We start from the raw sequence: 21,612 nt of genomic DNA on the forward strand, positions 1-21,612 counted from the left end.
ATAAACATATTAGACTTAAAATGTGGCTTTTTAGGTACAAATCAAGTGTGGATTACATGGTCTTCTGAAAATAACATGGGATCATAAACCCCTAATCAAATAGATGTATAAAGAATTTAATACATTTAGAGAAATAAATACAAAATACATACTAAAAATAATAAATATAAATTTGATATTGATTCTAAACATTTAACTAAAGTAAATAATACTAATAACTAATTACCCTTTGACTCCTGGCATACTCTTCCAAATATTAGTCACTACAAATGTAAATAACATTTTTGCTCACCAATTCATACCTTCTAAATAAAACACAAACCTTGAAGAAAAGAGGTTCTTCTGTAATATGTTGGTGTGACCCACTTAGATGTGTTTAAAAATCTGTTCCAATATAAAGGTTTAACTTTTGCATAACTCAGTGATCCCATCTGGAAGATTCCACTGGTCTTAAATATCCGTGCTAAATAACTGCAAATTTTTTCATGGCCAGTCCTGACCCGTTTTGCCATACTGTTTTTACAACACTTAAGTGTAACCCTGGCCTGCAACTCCATTTGTTACATATCATTGAAACCTTAGCTAGGCACACACTTGTTTACTAAATGAAGAATGATTATATGATTTGATCATGGGTATCATCTCTGTAGAACCTAGTTGAAGGGAAACAAGTGAAACCTGAAGACATTCTAGTACAATGGTAAAAATGTATGAACTAAACTCAAATGTCAGTTAAATTCATACAGCTGTTGGACTATACAAATTGTCTTTTTACTTTCATAAAATGCCTCATTTCTCTAGTATTTTGCCTAGTTTTAGTGGCAACACTGCTCTTTTTGCTCTTAATATAAATTCCAGCCATTGCAGAAAAGGATGAAAACTTGGAAGGGGAAAAGGAATGACGTTTGAACCACAACTGAAAATTTTGAATCTAAAGTGCCAGTTTATATGCTTTACGGCACACTGCTGTAGTAGACAGAGGTTTATAAGAAAACACTTCAGTAAATAACTCACTACAGACATTTTAAGTGCCACCTGAATCATTTTGTTGACATGCAAACTACTTTAGACCTGCCATCAGACACAAACAGAACTGAAAATGACAAACTGAAATGAACATACTTTCAACAGCTTTATTATCAAAAGAGGGCTATTATACTCAAATTCACACAGAGACAAAGGTGCCACACAAGACTTGACATAACATTGCTGTTGTAAGAGACAGTGTGTACTGGAAAAGACAAGCCAAGCTGGGTAGAATCTAACCCACGGTTCAAACAAACCCAAATCTGGAGACAGAAACAGCTGAAAGTGAGAGAGTAGCAGAAACAATGAGGTTAGCTCCCCAACAAAGAAAATTAGCGATTAAAGAGGGATGGATCAAAGAAGATTTTTCTCTCTTTGGTGTTCGATCTCATTTCGTGAGTGAAAGTTTTTTTTTTTTTTTTTGCGCCATTTGTCTCCATTTTCTGTTTTAGGGAGCCACATCACTATTTCCAATCACCTAACAATATAGTTTGACGTATAGTTAAGGAAGAAATAAAGAAAAACAAATAAGAAAATAATTAACTGAATCTCATCCCTGCTTTTTTTAAAATACAAACTCAAACTGCCACAGCTGTTTGCAATGTACTGATCTTAACACCCCTTAAAAAATCCACTTCTTACTTACACTAAAAAAATGAAAGAAAAAAAAAAGGTTTCCTCTTTTGTCATCTACTTTGTCTATTCATTCTGTCGACACTCTGCTTCGCTCACTCCACCTCTTCTGCCTCTCGCTACTGATTATTCCTGTCTAGGCAAAGTCTCGGCGGTGGTATGCATCAGGGTCGCAGTATTTGGTCACCACCACTCTATTGGCAAACTTCCTCCCGGTCAAGCCCTGCATGGCTTTCTGAGAGTCAAACACTGATGTGAACTCCACAAAGATCTGGCGAGAGTAGAAAGAGAGAGTGTTCTACGATTAGAGACAGACAGTATAATCGTGTGCAAGAATGTCACATCCATGGTCAAGGTACTACTTTAAGCATACTAATACAAGTAAAATTCAAATTCTAATCTACTGAACACTTTCAAAAGCCTTGGATATTGGAGGATTTAACAGGACTGGAACTATGCTAACCTGTGTGCACAAAAGTATCCTTGTTTTACTAGAGTTGTTCATATGATAAGACTAATATGAAGTTGTGTGTAATTATTTTCTTACTTTGCCCGTTCCAGGGATCTCCAGACCATCGACAGGACGGGGAATCTCGATGCTCTTGACCTGGCCGTATTTGGAGCACTCATCCCTGACATCCTCCACTATCTCCTCATACTCATCATCGTCCAGCAGCTCCTCTGGAGCCACCATGTTCATGAGACACAGCACCTCAGTGGGGATCCCACCCATCTGGTTCACAGAGCTGTTCATCAGGCCAGGCACCTGCAGTGTCACTGGAGTCTCATTGATACTCATCTGTTGGGAGAGGCAGAGAGGCCAATAGGGTGAAGTGAAGTCAGCCTAGTCTGGCTGCATCCACTCAATCATTTCAAAACAACAACAAACGTAGCAAGACAGAGAGAGGGCCATCATAAAAAACGCCACAGCAGGAACAGGAACGAAAAAAGTTTGGCACGAGTATAGAGAGAAAGGTGAGATGATTTCCTGACCAAATACTGTCAAAGTAATTTGTTTTTTTTTTCTTAAGGCCAAATTCGTAGACAGAATCTTCTTACCATAGTAGCGTTCTTGGCTCCTACACTTGCTCTCTGGACCAAGAGCTTCTTATCCCCCAACTGCATCCCATTCAGTCCTGCAATCGCCTGGTGTTGACAATGCACACACACAAAAACATTAATGTGTGCTAATAACGCCATTGCTATGTTATGTTAAAGCATTCATGTTTGAATTTTCCTAAAGACATGAAGCATCCACACACCTGATCATTAAGGTTAACATCAACGTATTCACAGAAGGCATAGCCTTTGGAGAGACCTGTGGCACTGTCCTTCACAAGATTAAATGCTTTTAGTGGTCCAAAGGATGTCAACAGCTCTTTCACCTAAAACACAATAGCGATCAACAGGTATAGAAGATCATTTGTTGTGCTTTAAATATCCATTAAAGACTGTTTAAAGAAAGAAAAACTAAATTTGTTGCAGTGATGTTAGTAAGCAATAGACATCAATTGGTAAGACCAACAGACATTTCTACCTTTCACATTCCTGACTGAATACAGTTTCTCCGTTAACCATATTATCTGCACGTCTTTGCTTTAACAAGGTCACTTTTCTGAATGAAGACTATGCTCAGAGCATGAACAAACCTGGTCATCATTCAGATAGTTGGGCAGGCCTCCAATAAAGAGTTTGTGAGCAGAGTCAGGAACCACAGTGGACACCACTCCTGACAACCAGAAGGTCAGAATGTTTCAACAGTGCATAGTGCAAGATTAAATGTCTTCAATACATACAATTCATCACATTAATGCCATCATAGTTTCAAAGAGAGATATAGACGTTATTCTAACTCTTAGGTAAAACAAAATCATTTTAAACAGACAGAATTTCTTGTACAGTGTACATTAGTATTGTGCAAATGTCTTAGGCCACCTGCGATATTAACCATTTAATTACATACACAGTTTTTCACATTATCAGTATGCAACATCACTAAATACTAATATATGAAAATGTTACTATTAATTACAGATTACAATATATATAAATTATCCCCTGGTGGGGAACACAAATGGAACAGAGATCACTTCAGACATTGACGCGCACACAGAATAATTTACCATGTGACCACTTTTTTCAATACAATTTTCTTGGGGTGGCATAAGTCTTTTGCATATTATTGCAATCAATAGGGGTGACCTGCAATAGTCTCTGATTCGACTATAGTCGACTATACCCCCTAGTGGAGTATGAACGTCATAGTCGAATGTACCATTCTAACTGCATGGCGGTGCCCAAGGATGCTGCTAAGCATTAGTTGTTACATGAAATGTCTTTGTTTTCGTTATATATAGCCTTTTGTCAAATGAAATCGTCCTAATTTCTGTTAATAAATATTTTAAAATGATGTTTGCGCATTAACAATAGGCTTCTTCCTTACTACACATTAATAAATCACACCCTGCAGTTGCACAATCCAAATGAGCAGAGCTGAACACGCTACAGAATATGCAGCATCTGTCTAGATTATAATGGCTACTAAAAAACTTCAAAAGGATTTTGAAAAAGATAAAGATGAATCAAACAAAGTAAAGTACAAGCTATGTCATCAACGTCTTTCATTTTGCATGACAATAACCAAACATATAAAACGTGTAAGGCGAAAAAAAAAAAACAAAACAGTTCACTGTAATTTATACATTGTACATTTTTCTTAGTGTAATTTATTCTCTGGTGTAAATTTAAGATCCTCTACTGTAGTAACTTATGTTTATTATTATATTATTTTATTTAGTGTATATTTCCTGTGGCATTCTTAGCAAGGAGCAAAGTAAGATTTTCATTGCATCAAGGAAACCAACGTCCTCTGTGCACATGACAATAAACACTTTGAAACTGAACTAGTCGACTAAAGGGAAAATCTGACGAATCAGATTCGACTATGAAAATCCTTAGTTCAATACACCTCTAGTAATCAATATTGAGATTGAGAGGATCTGGTCTCAGAACAAGTCCAATCAAGTCAACCAAAGAGAGCAGGGCATTCAACCAAGCGTGATGTATTCCGGAGTTGACTTACCTGGCACATACACACTCGGGTTCTCGCTCATGCCCGGCAATGGCTGGTAGTCGTGTGGCCGGCGGATCTTGAGACTCTGACCTTGGAGTATGATGCCATCAAACGCCATGGCCTGTGTAGTCTCATCCACGGAGCGAAACTGAAGGGGGGGGGGAAGGGTAGTGACATAAATATCAGCTTTTTCACTTTAACATGTTAGCAGAGTAATCATTACAGAATTCCTCATGACAAGAGAAGCTGTACTGAAGATTCATCCCAGATTCCCATGTGAAGCATGTACATCGCCCTCCATAATTATTGGCACCCCTGGTTAACAAATGTTCTTTGGGCTTCTAATGAATTCTTTAAATAAATAAATAAATAATATAGGACAGCAATGCAAAAAAAGAGAAAAATCTAAGCTTTTATTTGCCTTTATTAGGGGGAGGGGAAAATCACACATTAATCTTTTGAATGAAGTCATGTGTGCCACAATTATTGGCACCCCTGGTGTTAGTACTTTGTACAACCTCCTTTTGCCAACAAGACCGCACTTAATCTTCTCCTATAACTCTTGACAAGATGGGAGAATACAGAAAGAGGGATCTTTGATCATTCATCTTTTATATCTTTATATATATTTTTGCATGCTTCTACCAAAGACGATTCCATACATGCACCTAGGAGATGGTCTGGCTTGCCAGTGGATGTGCTGATGCCGGGGTTGGATGTGCCATAACCGCAAGAGGACGTGCTGATGCTAGCTCCTACCTGAGGCTCACCATCTGCACTGAAGTGACTGTGACTTCTTGGCCTGGAATTAGAACTATAACTATAGAACTACAAATACGGACTTCTGCCAACGGGCCTCCCAATGGAGGATGGGTTCCCTTTTGAGTCTTGGTCCTCTCAAGGTTTCTTCCTAATCCCCACCACCATAGGGAGTTTTTCCTCGCCACTGTCACCTCTGACTTGCTCATTAGGGATCTGGACACATACGATTGTAAAGCTGCTTTGTGACAACATGTGTAAAAAGTGCTATATAAATAAATTTGACATTACTTGACTCTTTGCACAACCTCTCAATCATCCAGAGTCCTGGGTCTTCTCCTCCACAGGTTTTCTATTAGGTTGAGGTCTGGGGACTGAGATGGCCATAAGAGCTTGATTTTGTGCCTTGCGAAACATTTTGAGTACCGTATCTTCCGGACTATAAGCCGCTACATTTTTCCACCATGCTTTGAACCATGCGGCTTGTAATGAGGTGTGGCTTTTCTGTAGATTTTTCATCACCCGTCAGGGAGCAGATCAGAAAGCCCCTGAAACAGGAGATGAGCCCCTGGTCTAATGCACCCTCTGTATTAAGAAACCCCATCTCAAAAACTGACTTTTAGTCATTACTTGGGTAGCACGCATATGAGCCATTTTAATATAGATTAATCTAGATTAATTTCAGGATTTCAGTGAGATTAATCTAGATTTAAAAAATTAATCTATGCCCACCCCTAATTTTATTTTAAATAATTAAAACCCTTGAGCCAGTGTAACTTTGGACATGAATAATGCCGTGCCGTTTGCTGTGATGGATAATTAAAGTCTGGCTCTTATTTATGCATAGAAACGTAAATTGACAATATAATCTGTAGTGTCTTTATGCGTGGATAAATGAAGGGAGTCAGAATTCGGCACAACACCGTCTGAAAGCCAAATCTGTCGCATGTGAAATGCTACAGGCACCGTTCGGAAACTGATCAGTTCGGTTAAATGTATTCAGTTCAGGAGATATATGCGGCTTTTAGCCCGGTGTGGCTTATACAAAAATTTCCATAAAAAAAACTTTGTAGGTGCGGCTTATATTGAGGTGCGCTCTATAGTCCAGAAAATACGGTAGATTTGGCTACGTTTAGGGTCATTATCTTGCTGCCAGTGACGACTTATCTTCAGCTTTCGGGCAGAGGCCACCAGATTCTGATTCAAAATGTCCTGATATTTCAGAGTTCATGATCCCATGTATCCATACAACGTTCCCAGGTCCTTTGGAGGAGAAACAGGCAGGGCATGGGGTGTTTTTCTGCATATTCATCCTGGGTGTTACGCCCAGACCCACTTAGTGTTGCCAAAAAGCTCTAAACTATATTGCTAAAAGTATTCACTCACCCATTCAAATGATCAGAATCAGGTGTTCCAATCACTTCCATGGCCACAGGTGTATAAAATTAAGCACCTAGGCATGCAGACTGTTTTAACAAACATTTGTGAAATAATTAGTTGCTCTCAGGAGCTTAGCGAAATCCTGTGTGGAACTGTGATAGGATGCCACCTGTGCAACAAATCCAGTCGTGAAGTTTCATCGCTCTAAATATTCCACAGTCAACTGTCAGCTGTATAATAAATGGAAGTGTTTGGGAATGACAGCAACTCAGCCATGAAGTGGTAGGACACTTAAACTGACGGAGCGGGGTCAGAGGTGCTGAAGCACATAGTGCGAAGTCGTCGCAGGTTCAATCACTACAGACATCTAAACTTCATGTGGCCTTCAGATTAGCTCTAGAACAGTACACAGAGAGCTTCATGGAATGGGTTTCCATGGCCAAGCAGATGCGTCCAAGCCATATATCACCAAGTGCAATGCAAAGCACTGCATGCAGTGGTGCAAACAGATGTTCTGTTGTAGTATGGTTGTGTTTTAAAGATTTAATTGCAAATTACAATAATTTAATGATCTGTTGCTGATTACAACGTAAAGTGCCGATTAAGTATTTTTTGGAAGGTCTTTAAAGTCTTAAATTGAATGGGTATTGAATTAAATTTCAGTATTTCTGCATATACACTGTTGTATCTTACTTATATTTGTAACTAGAAACTAGAAAGGGCTGTTTAAATTGAGAGCGATGTGCGGCTCTCAATTTAAATTTAGTAGTTAATGAAGCTACTGTATCCCTGCTGTGCATAAATGCGCACATTGCGCTTAATTAAAAGTCACTCCTTCAAACTTTCCATAACACAGTAGAGAAACTGCCAACATCTAAACAGTAGCCGCTCGTCCTTCTGTTGACTGCAGTCTAGTGTAGTTTTAATGCTTCGCAGCAAAGTCACAGCTGATGTTATTCTTTGAAAACTGCAACTGTTTCTTGGCATATCAGCAGTGTAACGCGTTACTCTAATCTTACCACTTTTTTCGGTAACGAGTAATATAACGCACTACTATTTCCAGTCTAGTAATCAGATTAAAGTTACTTATCCACGTAACTGTGCGTTACTATTTTTATTTTCCCTAGTAAAAATATATATTTTTGCTTTCTTCTTGGCTCAGTTACTTTTGCGTCCGACTGTAGCGCTCGACTCTGCACGCGACCCTGTGAGAGCGCGAGCATGTTTTACACGTCATTTTTTGCAGTGTCCTCCCTTAACGATATGTGGTAGTATAAAGAAACACCCCTCAAAAGCAGGGAACGTTAAAGTTAAAATAAACATTAAAATTACCTGACGAATTTTAATGTTGGTTTGTGTTCCAGGTTTGAAAATTGCTGGAATTTTGACTAACGTAGCCTATTTTAAAATGCTTGAAATTGTAATGGTATTTCGTTTCACAACAAATAGCTGTCTGACTGAACAGTTCGCTTGTATTACATTTACAAATAAATTTACAAATAATACCGCGTAGCTACACAAACATAATGTCAGGAGATACTGTAGCGACTACTACTCCTCACGGCGAATTCCCTAACGGACACTTGGCCACTCAAGGAGTCTTAGCCCTTTAAGTGACACGGGGGGGTCGGCAACGCCTGCGCGCATCAGGGTTGCGTTATCAATAAAGTTTCCCTCCTCGGGATTTTTGGATTAAGCAGTTTCTGCCTCGGCTACCGAACTTCAATACATTGTTACTGTTAAAAATGCACTTCCAATAAAGTGAGTATTGGAAAAATTCATTTTGCTGCTGAATGTAACAACTAAAGTAACTTGTAATCTAACGTAGTTACTTTTAAAATCAAGTAATCAGTAACGTAACCAAGTTACTTTTAAAAGGAGTAATCAGTAATCGGATTACTTTTTCAAGGTAACTATGCCATCACTGCATGTCAGACATACAGACGTTGATTGGACCTCAGTTAAAAAATATTTTGTTGTCCACTCCACACACTTTTAAACACTCGTGTCTACAGTGTCTACTTTTCTTTGGTCCGCTCATTTTTACCAAAGGGTGAAAACGGCAGTGGGAAAGTTTCAAGTTTTTTTAGAGTGAGATTATGCCTCTGCAATAAAACAATAATTTAAAGGTTTTTAACACCTTTTAACTATGGGTGCCAATAATTATGGAGGGCGCTGTATATTACATTCAGCTTTAAACAGTTGTAGAGAACAATCAATTAATCAGAATTTAAGAATGCCAAAAAATTAATTCAGACAGACAGAAATATTTCCAAAAGTACCAACGCACCTCAAGGAAGGCAAAGTTCTTGTCCTGGTTAATCTGGACAGCGAGTACTGGGTTCCCTGGAGCCTGAGTCAAACCTCCAAGTCTCATCTGAGCATTGAAAAAGTCCATCATGGATTCCTAAATATGGAAACCACAGTGGAAAAGGACAAGCAATAATGTGAGTCATTCCATGGATGTTTCTAAAGGAAATCTAGCAGGTGTCAGTCTGGCACAAAAAATGTTCTAAAGGAGGTAAACATGTAGAATACACTACAAAACAGGTGGCAGTACTGTGAAAGGCCCAACTGTAATACCACTACCTCCAATACCAACATATATAAGAGGATCCCCATACTAATAACTACTAGGTAGGTAATATCTACATTCTTCTTTATAAACATTCCCTTAAGATTGTGATCCATGTTGACATTATGACATTGCTGTGGCCATGGTAGCTGCACATCTATGTTATGAGCTTACACCCAAATTCTGACCCTCCCATCTGCTCGTTGCAGCAGAAACCCCCCCCCCCCCCCCCCCAAATCTTCAACTGTCCACTTTCAGTCAGCCTGAGCCCCCAGTAGCTTCATATTCCTCTTCTAGACTGACAGGATTGAAACTGGATGTGGTCATCTGCTGTTGTAAACCATCTGCCTCATAGTTCAAGAGTGCTGTGCACTCCAAGATACTTTTCTACTTACCATCATTCTACAGACTGAGTAACCGTAGTCTTCCTTTAATCTCTTAACATTATGCTCATTGCAGTTCACCTGAAGAGGTCCACACTAGAAATCCTTCCCTTTTCAGTCAAGTTCTTATGTATCTCTTCGTGTTTACTCTTGTAAATCTTTAAACAAAACTATTCTCAACAAACTAGGCAAACATCTATACATTTTACTTCTGTAAATGATTATTTGGAAGTCCATTCCTTGTTAAAAACTGCATTCTGTTTCAATCATTCTTTTTTACTGTTAGCCGACACAGAGCTAAGAGCTAATTTCTTGAAAGTTGTCCAATACATTCGCCAACACATTTGAATGAAGGTGTATAGCAAACTTGACAGATGCAAAATAAAAACAGTGAAGTCTTATGTCATGCACTTACCACAGTGTAATAGGTGTCAGAGTCGCACATTTACTTTTGACTTCTTAACTTATCAACAATCTCATGTGGGCCAGTCAGAGTTTATCAGAGGGCCAGAAGTGGTCCATGGAGCATACAATGACTTCACTTTTCTGATGTTTGACATTACCTGAAGCTACTGACCCGTGTCTGTATGATTTTAGGCACTCCTGCAACTAATTAGCTGATTGTGCCAACCAGTTCTGATAAATATCTACATACATGGGCAGGAAGACCAGTCTAGTGGTCTGAGAGTAAATACCAGGACCCAACAAAGCAAGTCCAGCAGTAAAAGAATAAAACAAACTACTGCTGAATTATGGAGAGACACTTCCATTTACTGGACATACATACCTCGGTGATGCCGAATGGGATATTACCCACATAGAGTCTTCTTGCCTGGCGGGTCATTTGACTGCCCACCACAGGCACAGGTGTGGGTGTAACGGCCAGCCCATCTGGAGTCATCGTAGGCAACAGGGCTGTAGCAGGAATCTGGCCAGCCGCTGAGATACCAAGAGAGGACAAAAATGCTGATATGAAAAAGACAACAAGATGCTGACTTTTGATCTAACAATAAGTAATCTTTTTGTCATTAGTTTAAAAGTATCAGTTACTGAGCAAGAAAAGGTAAAGGAAAACAAAAAGGCAAAACAGAGCAAACAGTGGGGCAAAAATAGACCCAAGAACATAATCCAAGGAGAATGCAATAATACGACTTCAGAAAAATTCAGAAGAGATGATTCACTACAGAAAAGGGAATAGAACAAGAGATGCAGAAAAGAGAAATGAAAAAGTGTATCAAGAATGACTGAAGTTTCGAGTATTTAAAGGTCACTCTTTTTGGATGTTTTACTCTGAGGCGTATTAGATCATTTGTAATGTTACTCACCCTGCATGGCCTTATACTGCATGGGTGTGATGTGCTCGAACCCTGGAGGGGGAACGTCCCAGTACTTCTTCACTTTCTTCTTCTTCTCCCTGTGTGGGGAACGACTGAGGCAAAGAGATTCAGACACATACACAAGGGGAGAGAAACAAGAATCAAAGCTTAGCTGTGATCAACAAAAAATGAGCTAACTACTAATAATTGTTTCATGAGCCTTATAATAAAAACTGAATAGCACTAAACATTTTATAACAATTTTTCTCCCTATTAGTACACCTGTAGCTCACAGAGTTAACAAAACAGTGATGTGAATTCTAGTTGAATCTGAACAGGGCCACTGCGGTGCGGATCAGGGCCACAGCGCTGCGGATCAGGGCCACAGCACTTCGGTGTGTGGGCTCTCACCTGCGCCGGTGTCTGCGCTCCTTGCTGCTGCTTCTCCTCTCACGGCTCCTCCTCTCACGGCTCCTCCTCTTCCTCTCACGGCTACGGCTGCGGGAGCCGCTCCGCCGCCTGTGACGGTTCTCTTTGTCCCGCTCTAGAAGGGGGAGGAGACAGGACTAAGACAGCAGCGCGGGACGGGCCGCAGAGCAGAGACATGCGTGGGACATGGACGCAGGCCCCAAAAGACGGAAGGCGAAAGGAAGTGCAGCGCTGCTGAAGAGAAAAACAGCAGTAGCAACAGTAAAAGAAGAAAGACCCACCCGAGCCCTAAAATATGAAAAAAATAAAAAATAACAGGTTAAAGCCCATGTCTGTAAATCTAAGAGCTAATGAAATTTGGGTTTTTTTCTGGAGACAAGTAAATAATATCAGAGGGAAAACAGAAGAGGAAGGTTATGTATTTGTTCCGAACAAAAAGCAGGAGGGAGCATTCCACATGGATACCCACCATGGCCGTTAACACTGTCACCTGTGTTGAAAGAGAACGAGAGTGGTTAAAAATCAAGATATGAAATAATTTCCTCTTATTCTACCACACACACCAGCAGGCTCACATGTGAGGTCATAGAGCAGTTCATGAGCAGATACAGATTACGGATGAAATACAGATACAAACTATACGGCCAAATCAGAACATGTGGCTTGATTTCAGAAACCAGAACAAAGGGTTCCTGATCATTTTGCATTTAGAAAGAGATTTTAAACTCTGAGGAAACATTTACATAGATTAAGCCCCGTCCTGAATTAAGGGATCCTATTAATGCTTCACCAGGACAAATATTAATCTCTTTGAAAAACAACTTTAAAACTTCTACAGCGCCATGATTACAAGGAACGCCTTCTTTGACGATGTAAACAGACCTAATATTCAGATTCTAATGCAGATGTAGACCTGCTTAAAGTCACCCGTTATTCACTAGAAGATAACGTCCTGTAAAGCATTAATATCGTGGTTTACACATGACGACCCCTCCTCCCATGTTCTCTATTAGGATGGGGCAGGATGTATCTGCACATTAAACTAGGATCAAACAGCCCATTTGATCCCACCATGCAAAATACAACATTTCGACAGTGACCGTAAAGACGAGTGTAAAATCAGTTCTTGTACCGTTGTAGTTAATACATACAGATACATCCCGACTTACATATTGATAGATTTGTGATTCGTGGTTTATTAATGACAAGTTTCAACAGAATATGAACATACATTCGTTCTTAACCACGTTTATAGTCAGAGTACTTCAATAACAGCCGTGCCGATTGAAGTCAAATACAGTTTGCTTGAATTTCTCGTGAACAATTCTTGACCAAATGTTGTATGAGTTAAGGCGGTAGGAGCCCCTAAGTGCCCCGCCGGGCGGCCGCGTCCACCCCGGGCTGATGTGACACGCTGCGGGACACACACACCTTGTTTGTTCTCACTCAGCTGCCGCTCAAACTCGTCAAAATCGGACATGGTGATGGACGGAGCTCCGGCCGCGCGGTCTTCACTAATTAACACTCCTCCACTCTCAAACACGACACACTCGAAACGGTCAAACTCACAAACGTGTTTATGTTCGATAAAACGCGATAAAGCGATAAAATCACTTCACGAATCTCCGATAAAGCGATAAATTCACTTGAGGCGGCCGAGCGCGTCGTGCTGCTAGCCGGGCAGCTAGCTGTTAGCTCTCGCGAGAACGCTGCTACACACACGGACCCGGCGCAGACGCGGCTGAATCCCTCAGGTCGTTATTATAATTACGTCTTGTTTAAATGTACGATATAAAGACGGTTCCCCGTCTGAGGCAGTAACTCCTCTACAAACACCGACACGGACACGGACTCAACGACGTTGGTCTGTTAGCTAGCTAGCCTCTTCCTCGCGCTGGCGGAAGTGTTTTCTACTTCTACACAAACACTTGCGTGCGGAAACAACGACGCACTGCCGTCTGCCACCTTACGGCGCGGAGCAGCGTTACATACATTGATCCGTAGATCAATGGTTACATACATTGATCCGTAATATAGATCAATGGTTACATACGCGCTGATCACAATCAGAAGGTTTTTATTGCCATATGTGAGAACAGGTTCACAGCATTAGGAAATTGCTGCGCTGCTGGTGCTAACATACAGACAGATAATTCTATGACAACGAATATAAAATAAAACTAGATCAAATAGAAAAAATAGAATAGAATAAAATTATACTCAATAAAGATAAACTTACTAAAATAAAATTAACATACTCTACAATTAACAGAATTACAAAATATGTATATAGTGCAAAAGTTACAGAAAAAAGTGATACAGTGGTAATGTGCAAATTAGTGCAATGCTCCGCGTGATTCTCAGTCCTGATGTACAGAGGTAATATATATATATATATATATATATATATATATATATATATATATATATATATATATATATATATATATATATATATATATATGGTATGGTGTTTGTATATTTTAGAATTTATTTATATACAATAATTTATAGTAACAACCAATGTAAATTGGTTGAATCTTCAGCTTTTGGCAGATCCTTTTACCCAGAGTACATTTACATTTACATTTACATTTATGGCATTTAGCAGACGCTCTTATCCAGAGCGACTTACAAAAGTGCTACGTAGTTGCTTGGAATCTCCAAGGTAGAATAGATAGTCCTGAACACAAGGTACTCTAAGCTGGAAAAACCACTAGACGAAAGTCAAATGATACCCAACAATTATACCTGAATATACACATCCCCTGAGGAAAAAGACAGTAAACAATTCCTATAACCCAATTATGCACAATACCTGAATTAAGAGACGATAAAGTACAATAGACAAAGCATAATTATGCAAAGTGCACTTGAAAGAGGTGGGTCTTCAGTCGGCGTCTGAAGACAGCAAGTGACTCCGATGTTCGGACACACAAGGGAAGTTCATTCCACCACCTTGGAGCCAGGACAGAGAAAAGTCTGGATGCTTGTCTCCCATGTGTCCTGGATGATGGAGGGTCAAGACGAGACATACTTGAGGCGCGGAGGGCTCTAGGTATGCATCTGGGTTTTACCATGGCCATCAAGTAAGGAGGAGCTGGACCATTCTTTGCTTTGTAGGCCAGCACCAGGGTTTTATATTTGATGCGGGCAGCTACCGGAAGCCAGTGGAGGGAGGACAGCAAGGGAGTGACATGGCTGAACTTGGGAAGGTTGAAGACCAACCGAGCTGCAGCGTTCTGGATCAGTTGCAGGGGTTTGATGGCATGCATAGGAAGACCAGCCAGTAGGGAGTTGCAGTAGTCCAGTCTTGAGATAACAAGGGACTGGACAAGGACCTGAGTGGCCTCCCTAGAGAGAAATGGCCGAATCCTCCGAATGTTGTGAAGGGCGAATCTGCATGATCGTGTTGTGTTAGCAACGTGGGCCGTGAAGGAGAGCTGATTGTCGACAACTACACCAAGGCTACGCGCTTCCATGGATGGAGTGATCACGGTGTTCTCGAATGAGATAGAAAGATCACGATGAGGACTGGCTCTTGCAGGGATGTACAGCATCTCCGTCTTGCTTGGGTTAAGCTTTAGTGCTTGGGTTAAGCTTTAGAGTAATTTAAATATATTTTTCAGTGTTACAGTACATGTACTCCTTCAGATTGTCATATATTGGCCACCTTTGCTATCTGTCGGTGATACTTTCCATGGAGGGAGGTGATTTCTCAACCAGGGTACCTTCTCAGCGTGGTGAACACATCGCCCTCTTCCTGAGACTCCATCAACTCACCTTTTGGGGCCACTGATGGATCTTTCATTTTGGACATGAAACACTTTGTACACCCCTTCCCTCCTGGCTGATGTACAGTTGATCAGTTTTGAAAATGTATTATACATCAAAAACTGAAACCACTTAATCACAAAAGTATTCTGACACTTTATTCAATACTTTGCAGAAACAACTTTGGCAGCAATTAAGTGAACCTCTTTCTGCATGGCAGGTCCTCTCAGTTATGTGAAATCTCCTCCCACTTATTCAATGTGGCTTAAGCCTGTAACACTCAATGACATTGAGGTTTTCCCTAAAGTCACTCCAGTCTTGTTTTGGCTCAAAGCTTCAAGTCACTCTCAAAGGTGAACGGTCACCCCAGTGTGAGTTTGTGTAGAAGTTCTTTTAAGGATGCTCCTCACCCTCCTTGTGCCCACTGCTGAGAAGCACACCCATTCCTTGAAGCGGTCACCATGTTTCATAATAGCGATGACATTAACCTTGTGACATGCAGTGCCTGTTGTCATCAGATGTAGTGCTTGCTGTTTGTCCCATAGCTTTGTCTCAGCTGACAAATATATTATAACAGAGTTATTGTAATAATATTTTCACTCCACACAGGCTGTTATGTTCCCTTTGTTCAACAATGGCAGATATCTACAGTTCCTTAGATGTCTTGGGTTGGCTTTTGTCCTGACAGTGCAGTGTACATCACAGGTTGCATGTGTATACCTTTCTAAACTATTTTCAATCATGTTAAAAACTATGTTCAATGTGCAACAGGTGAACATTTCATTTTTGTATTAACATTTCACACACACACACACACACCTCCAGTTTTCAGTTAGCAACTCATCACACCAGTATTTTTTTATTTATAATAAAGCACATGACAGCTTTGCAGGTTCAGACACTTTCAGAAGTGAGAAAAAAAACATGATTACTGACCCATTATTACACAGTGTATTAAGACCTCAGTAATATATTAAGGCAGCTATTATGGAAACCACTGAGATTTTAGTGATCTGTAATTCAGTGTGTAGGTACAATCCCTGAATACAACTACATAACTATACTACTGTATTTGGTCTTGGCTCTCAGAAACCATGGTCCTTACTGCTTTTTACACTGCTGGGCTGAATTCAAACATAACTGAGTAACTGAACACTAATGTAAGGGTACTAACTAATGCCAGAGTAAGAGATACAAAAAGTAAATAAATCAATAGGCTTTCATTTTACCATATCATGCCAATCAAACTACTTCAAGATCAGCTACTAAAAATGTATTTTCAATCTGAGAAAGCTAAAGTTTGCGTCATCTATAGACATGTACAGTGATCTAATCATGACCAACTGTGGTTCCTTCTTTCCAGCTACATTTGTTAAATGGATGACCTTGCAGCAAACATTTGTACTGAATAATTTCTTTTTTTCTTTCTCTTCTTGTAGTCAGACTTAGGAAAGGAACATTGTTCAATTCATATTGAATAAACATAAATCAGAGCAATTAGATTCACAAAATTAAAGTTTAATGCAGGAAAATTACATTTGTCCCAGGAGTGAGGAAGTTAGCAGTAACTTTTTTCCCTCAAATAATTAATATATACAAAAATATAGACAGCCCTTAAATACAGTGACAGACTTATCTTCACAAACTTTTTTGACTCTCAATTTTCTACCCTACATCACTTCACAAACTTTCTCTGTCAATCTTGTGATTCTTGTTTCTACCTCATGCTGTCTTAATTGGACTGACGAACTCAGTCATACAAAAATGAAAACCTGTCAAAAGGAGTGTCACTCATTATTTTTCTTTACAATCAAGCTTTTACCCGTGTTCCATAAATCACAATCACATGATTACCAATTTCAGGAGGAATACCATAAACCATAATAACACCATAAACCATAATAACACCATAAACCTTTGACCTTTAATAGTATTTCACTCCAAATAATAAGACACAGCTGATGTAGAAAAATGAACCCAGCAAAGTTCTTCGTTTAGATACTAAACCATCTCAGAAGCAACCCTGGTGTTTCTGGCTACTCCCCCATTACTTGCTGAGGCAAGATCCATGAGATGTTATTCATGAATCAGTTCCTGAATCTGTAAGAGATAGGCAGTAGGAGGTTGTTTTTCTTCAAAGCCTGCACCTTGGCATGCGCAGGCTCATCCAGGGCCTTGTAACAGCGTCGTGCATAGTCTAGAAGCTTCTCTTTGGAGGAATCAAATTCACCGACATCTGCTACCTTCTCAGGGGCAACTAGGAGCAGCTCAGCAATGGGTGTGGTGGACGCGACCGTGTTCCGGTCCACCCCATGAACCTGGAAGGCCCTGGACATGCTCTTCAGCTTCTGGTAAGTGACCAGAATCTTCTTGTAGCGGAGCAGAACTCCTGCAGGGTCTTTCACTGAAATCAGCGTTAAATCACTACCTTTCATATATCGTCATAAGATAACAGCAAAGTAACAGGGGGGCAAAAGCTATATTTTCCAGCATCAACCAAAGCTTGTTTATCTTGATTAAGATTAATTTCTAAAATACTGGTCTAAATCATCCATGTGTTGACAACTAATGTGTTTACTGTTCTCACCTCTTTGTCTCTCCATGCCTCGAGCGATGCGGAACACCCGAGTTCTCTTCACCCTCATCTGCCCACACTTTGATCTGCTGCTTGCCCGACTTCTTCTGGAGCTTTTGTTGTCCGAGTCATCATCATCATCATCTGTTAGAATCTGCTCCTCTTCAAGGTAACCATCTTCTAGATACTCTTCTGCCTCTATCACCTCCTCCTCTTCCTCATCTAAAGAGATCAAATTGAGCCAAATTGAGCCAATGCAAGTTTCAGCAAAGATGAAAGATGGATTCACTGATGGAGAATGTATCTGCTTTTGCACATGTCCCAGTTTTTCACTCCACAGCATAATCTGACGAGCATGTGTGCACACTACATCTTGCAGTGGCAAGAGAAATCAATAATGTCCTTTAATATTTTTTTATTTATTAAGAGAACACTATAGCAAATGGCAGAAAGGTGGTTGGTATAAAGAAATGATAATTAGATCTTTGGACTGATGCTTCGGTCATAAAAAGAAACACTTAATAGTTTAGGAATTTTACCTCGACTCAAATTCACTCTCAGCTCTCAACAACAGTCCTGCAGACAAAGTAATTCCTACGCATGTATGCTTCTTGCGGAACAAGGAAATATTTACAAAATACAGACCAATCTGAAGTTTTAACTTAAACTCTATGGCCAATCTTAAGTTGTGCATTTACCATATTGTACATTCGCTGTTTGATGTGTAGGAATACTGTATATTAATTTGCTTTATATAAAGTTGCAAATTATGAGAGGGGTGTATGACAACTAAACTGACTAAAAACCAACAATAAAGGGGTCCAACCTGCATAATCTAGAAAACAGCAGCAGAGTTGCTAACCTTGGGCACAGCTATTTCTCCGTCTTCTTCTTTTTATGTTTAGGCTGCGTGTAGGGATTTGGCCGGAACGGGTCATCATGGGCATGGGGGAGGGGGCCCTGAGGGGGTGGGGCTTTTGGAGAGTAGATTGCTGGGAACCCTCAGGCTGAATCTCTAAAATGGCACGACAAATATCACCTTGAAAGTGAATTCTATCCAGAACAGGTGTTAATTGATGTTTCTGACACCAGGAAGCTCACTGCCATCAGGTTTACACACTGCCCATCTGACATCTTTATTGTTTTTACCCTCACCACATCTTTCCTGAGACTTAGTGGTGAATATAAAGCGATCCAACTGGCAGCGCAGGAAGTCTCGTTCCTCTTCCAGGTCCTCAATGCGTTTCTGCAGCCACGAGTTCTTCTCCAGAGAGATCTGCAGCTGGGCACGAAGGTTGGAGATCAGCAGGTATGGATTGCAGGGAGTCTGGCCTGAGGCTGTCTCTGTTAAAAGAGCATGACAACACAGCACCATCACCATTTCCAGTATCATACATTTTGGGTATTGAACCTTTTCTTTTTGGCGTTTCAGTAAATATAGAACAACAACTTCTACAAGTTCCCTTGTTGTAAAGATGCCTGATTATTAGTCAGGTGGTACACAGGGCTGGAACAGTTAGCCACAGATAATTTCAAACACGATAGCCCAAACACTGGCATTTTAAATAAGCGAGTTTTGTTTGTTTTATATTAGTAGTTGTCTATTTTAGTAAATGATCTGAAGAGCAACCAAAGATGACAACTGTGATGTGTAGCACATAGCATTACTACATTACTATTTTGCATAAAATGGGAAAAAGTACCAGTTTGACATTATTTATCCACTTGTGATGTAAAATGAATCTAGGGTAGCTTACTGTTTTGTAAGCTAAGCTTATTGTTTAATTTTCATTCTGATAGATATAAAAACCTGTCAATGCATCTGCAACTCTGAGCAAGACTTAGCTGGTGCCAAAGGTTCATACCAATTGGGTTATATGATTCACATTTCCCCAATTTGGGCCATTAAATTAAGTTTAGCTGACAGTATATAACAGTGGTCTGTCAAGCAATGGTGCTTATATGAATATCAGGACCGCATCCAGACATTTTCTATCTTGAAATGATAAACCAACATTAGTTTTAATAAGCATTTCAGTTTTTGTTATTGTTTTGATATAACTTGCTAAATGTTTAGTGTTACACTATCATTTAGTATAATAAACATTTTACAATATATGTTCCCTAAGGTCTGAAATAAAAATCAGCACAGTTTTGATTATTACACTTTAAATGAACATCTGAAATTTAACTTCTAGATCATTTTCATATGGGAACCCAATTTAATTTATGGTTATGGTGTTCTAAAACTAAATTAATAAATTTACCAACAAAGACATGGTCATTCTGGTTGTAGAAACTAGACTGGCCCGTACTATTGTCTTCGAATGGAATTGAAATTTCATATCCGTCTTCATTTTTTAAATCTGTCAAGAGAGGTAAAATAGAAGAAAGCTAAAATGCCAGGATAAAATAAAAACTAGCATTATTACTAGTTATATCACATGTGCAAAAGAAACGGATAGCATATGCAGTACAAGTTAAGTACATGTGTAATAGGTTACAAGCACAAAAATGTGTGTACAGGCTTACAGACATTTAAAGTTAAATTGAAACTCGGAGGGCACAACAAATAAATTGTGGGGTATATAATCTATATATTACTTCCAGTGACAGATCAACAAACGAAGTTACCTGCAGAGTTCCTTGTGCTTCTCTGTATATCGGTCATGTTTCAGTCGTGCATGAATCCTATCGTAATTCACATCCACGTTGGCAAGCTACAAACACACACACATCCTCAAACGTTACTCTGATTGCGTGACGATGCAATTATGTTCACGTGAAGTCTGTCAGCTGTCCCAAACTCTAACACTAATAGTTAACTCCAGTTAACTGCGAATCTTATCTATTAGCAGCTAGTGAGGTGACGTTGTCCATAAACTAGGACAGCCATCAGTGTCAAATTCAGCTGCTAGATATAAGCAGTTTCAAACTGTTATATGGTTCAGACAGAAAAACAAAACTTTTGTAAGATAAACAGCTATCCGGCTAATCTACATATTGGAGTTAATGTAGCCGTTGCTCTCCTGATTCATCTAATCATAGCACAGAATGTTTCCAAGTTAGTCATTTATATTTATATGAAAACGAGTGCACGTCCTCGTTTATCATACCAAAACTTCTCCGATTGTTATCAGAATTTGATTTTTGTAGAAGTTTTCAATAACTTTGCCAGAAATCTATATAATTTCTCGTTTGCTAAACTAACCACAAACGACTGTGCCACACATAGTCTGCATGAACCCGAGGGAAGTGTGTTGCTGCTGGCTACCTGTGCTTGGTCGTACCTGAGATTAACTACAAAGCAGAAGTTTAGTTTAGGTGAGATTATCTACAGAGTTTAGTCTAGGTGAACCCTTGTTTTCTGGTAATTAGTGCGATATTTACGGCCCTCGCGAGTCAGAAGGACCGTCCTCTTTTCCGCTCTGCCTAAAGTAGTATTTTAAAATGTGTTTTCTAGCGTGTCAGGTGGAGTTAGAGGAGCCAGCCCCCATACTTCTGGTGTTGGAATACGCCTACCACACATTTGGGCAGATTATGAAATAAAGTTCAATGTATATAAAGCTTGGATAATGTTATTGGGCCTCTTTTTTGAACAAAAAAAACCCTTGATATTTGCATATAGGAGAGAGATATTCGTCCTAAAGAAAATTACGTTTATTTCCAGCAGTACATGCGATTAAGTC

General features: G+C 39.7%; 2 protein-coding genes across 7 annotated transcripts; both read right to left on the minus strand.

Moving 5' to 3' along the window:
• Positions 1–1,119: 1,119 nt before the first annotated feature.
• Positions 1,120–13,488, minus strand: u2af2b (U2 small nuclear RNA auxiliary factor 2b). Of its 2 annotated transcripts, XM_077008048.1 has the most exons (12): positions 13,006–13,487; positions 12,044–12,064; positions 11,557–11,689; positions 11,155–11,258; positions 10,617–10,768; positions 9,162–9,278; positions 4,742–4,880; positions 3,309–3,388; positions 2,922–3,044; positions 2,719–2,805; positions 2,207–2,458; positions 1,120–1,930 (listed from the first exon to the last, which is right to left on the minus strand). In XM_077008048.1, the coding sequence occupies exons 1-12, from the start codon at positions 13,052–13,054 to the stop codon at positions 1,796–1,798; spliced, it is 1,392 nt and encodes a 463-aa protein (XP_076864163.1). In that variant the 5' UTR covers positions 13,055–13,487; the 3' UTR covers positions 1,120–1,795. The 2 variants fall into 2 exon arrangements, with proteins under 2 accessions (XP_076864163.1, XP_076864164.1); XM_077008049.1 differs by lacking the exon at positions 12,044–12,064 and having other exon boundaries at positions 13,006–13,488.
• Positions 13,489–16,823: 3,335 nt separating this feature from the next.
• Positions 16,824–21,395, minus strand: ccdc106b (coiled-coil domain containing 106b). Of its 5 annotated transcripts, none has more exons than XM_077008052.1 (7): positions 21,214–21,394; positions 20,558–20,643; positions 20,239–20,289; positions 19,079–19,267; positions 18,786–18,938; positions 17,936–18,145; positions 16,826–17,752 (listed from the first exon to the last, which is right to left on the minus strand). In XM_077008052.1, the coding sequence occupies exons 2-7, from the start codon at positions 20,592–20,594 to the stop codon at positions 17,436–17,438; spliced, it is 957 nt and encodes a 318-aa protein (XP_076864167.1). In that variant the 5' UTR covers positions 20,595–20,643; positions 21,214–21,394; the 3' UTR covers positions 16,826–17,435. The 5 variants fall into 5 exon arrangements, with proteins under 5 accessions (XP_076864169.1, XP_076864167.1, XP_076864168.1 ...); XM_077008051.1 differs by having other exon boundaries at positions 16,829–17,752; positions 20,191–20,289; positions 21,198–21,394; XM_077008050.1 differs by having other exon boundaries at positions 16,831–17,752; positions 20,191–20,289; positions 21,214–21,393.
• Between the last annotated feature and the right edge of the window lie 217 nt (positions 21,396–21,612).

The sequence above is a fragment of the Brachyhypopomus gauderio genome, chromosome 6 (assembly GCF_052324685.1).
Source record: "Brachyhypopomus gauderio isolate BG-103 chromosome 6, BGAUD_0.2, whole genome shotgun sequence".
NCBI lineage: Eukaryota > Metazoa > Chordata > Actinopteri > Gymnotiformes > Hypopomidae > Brachyhypopomus > Brachyhypopomus gauderio.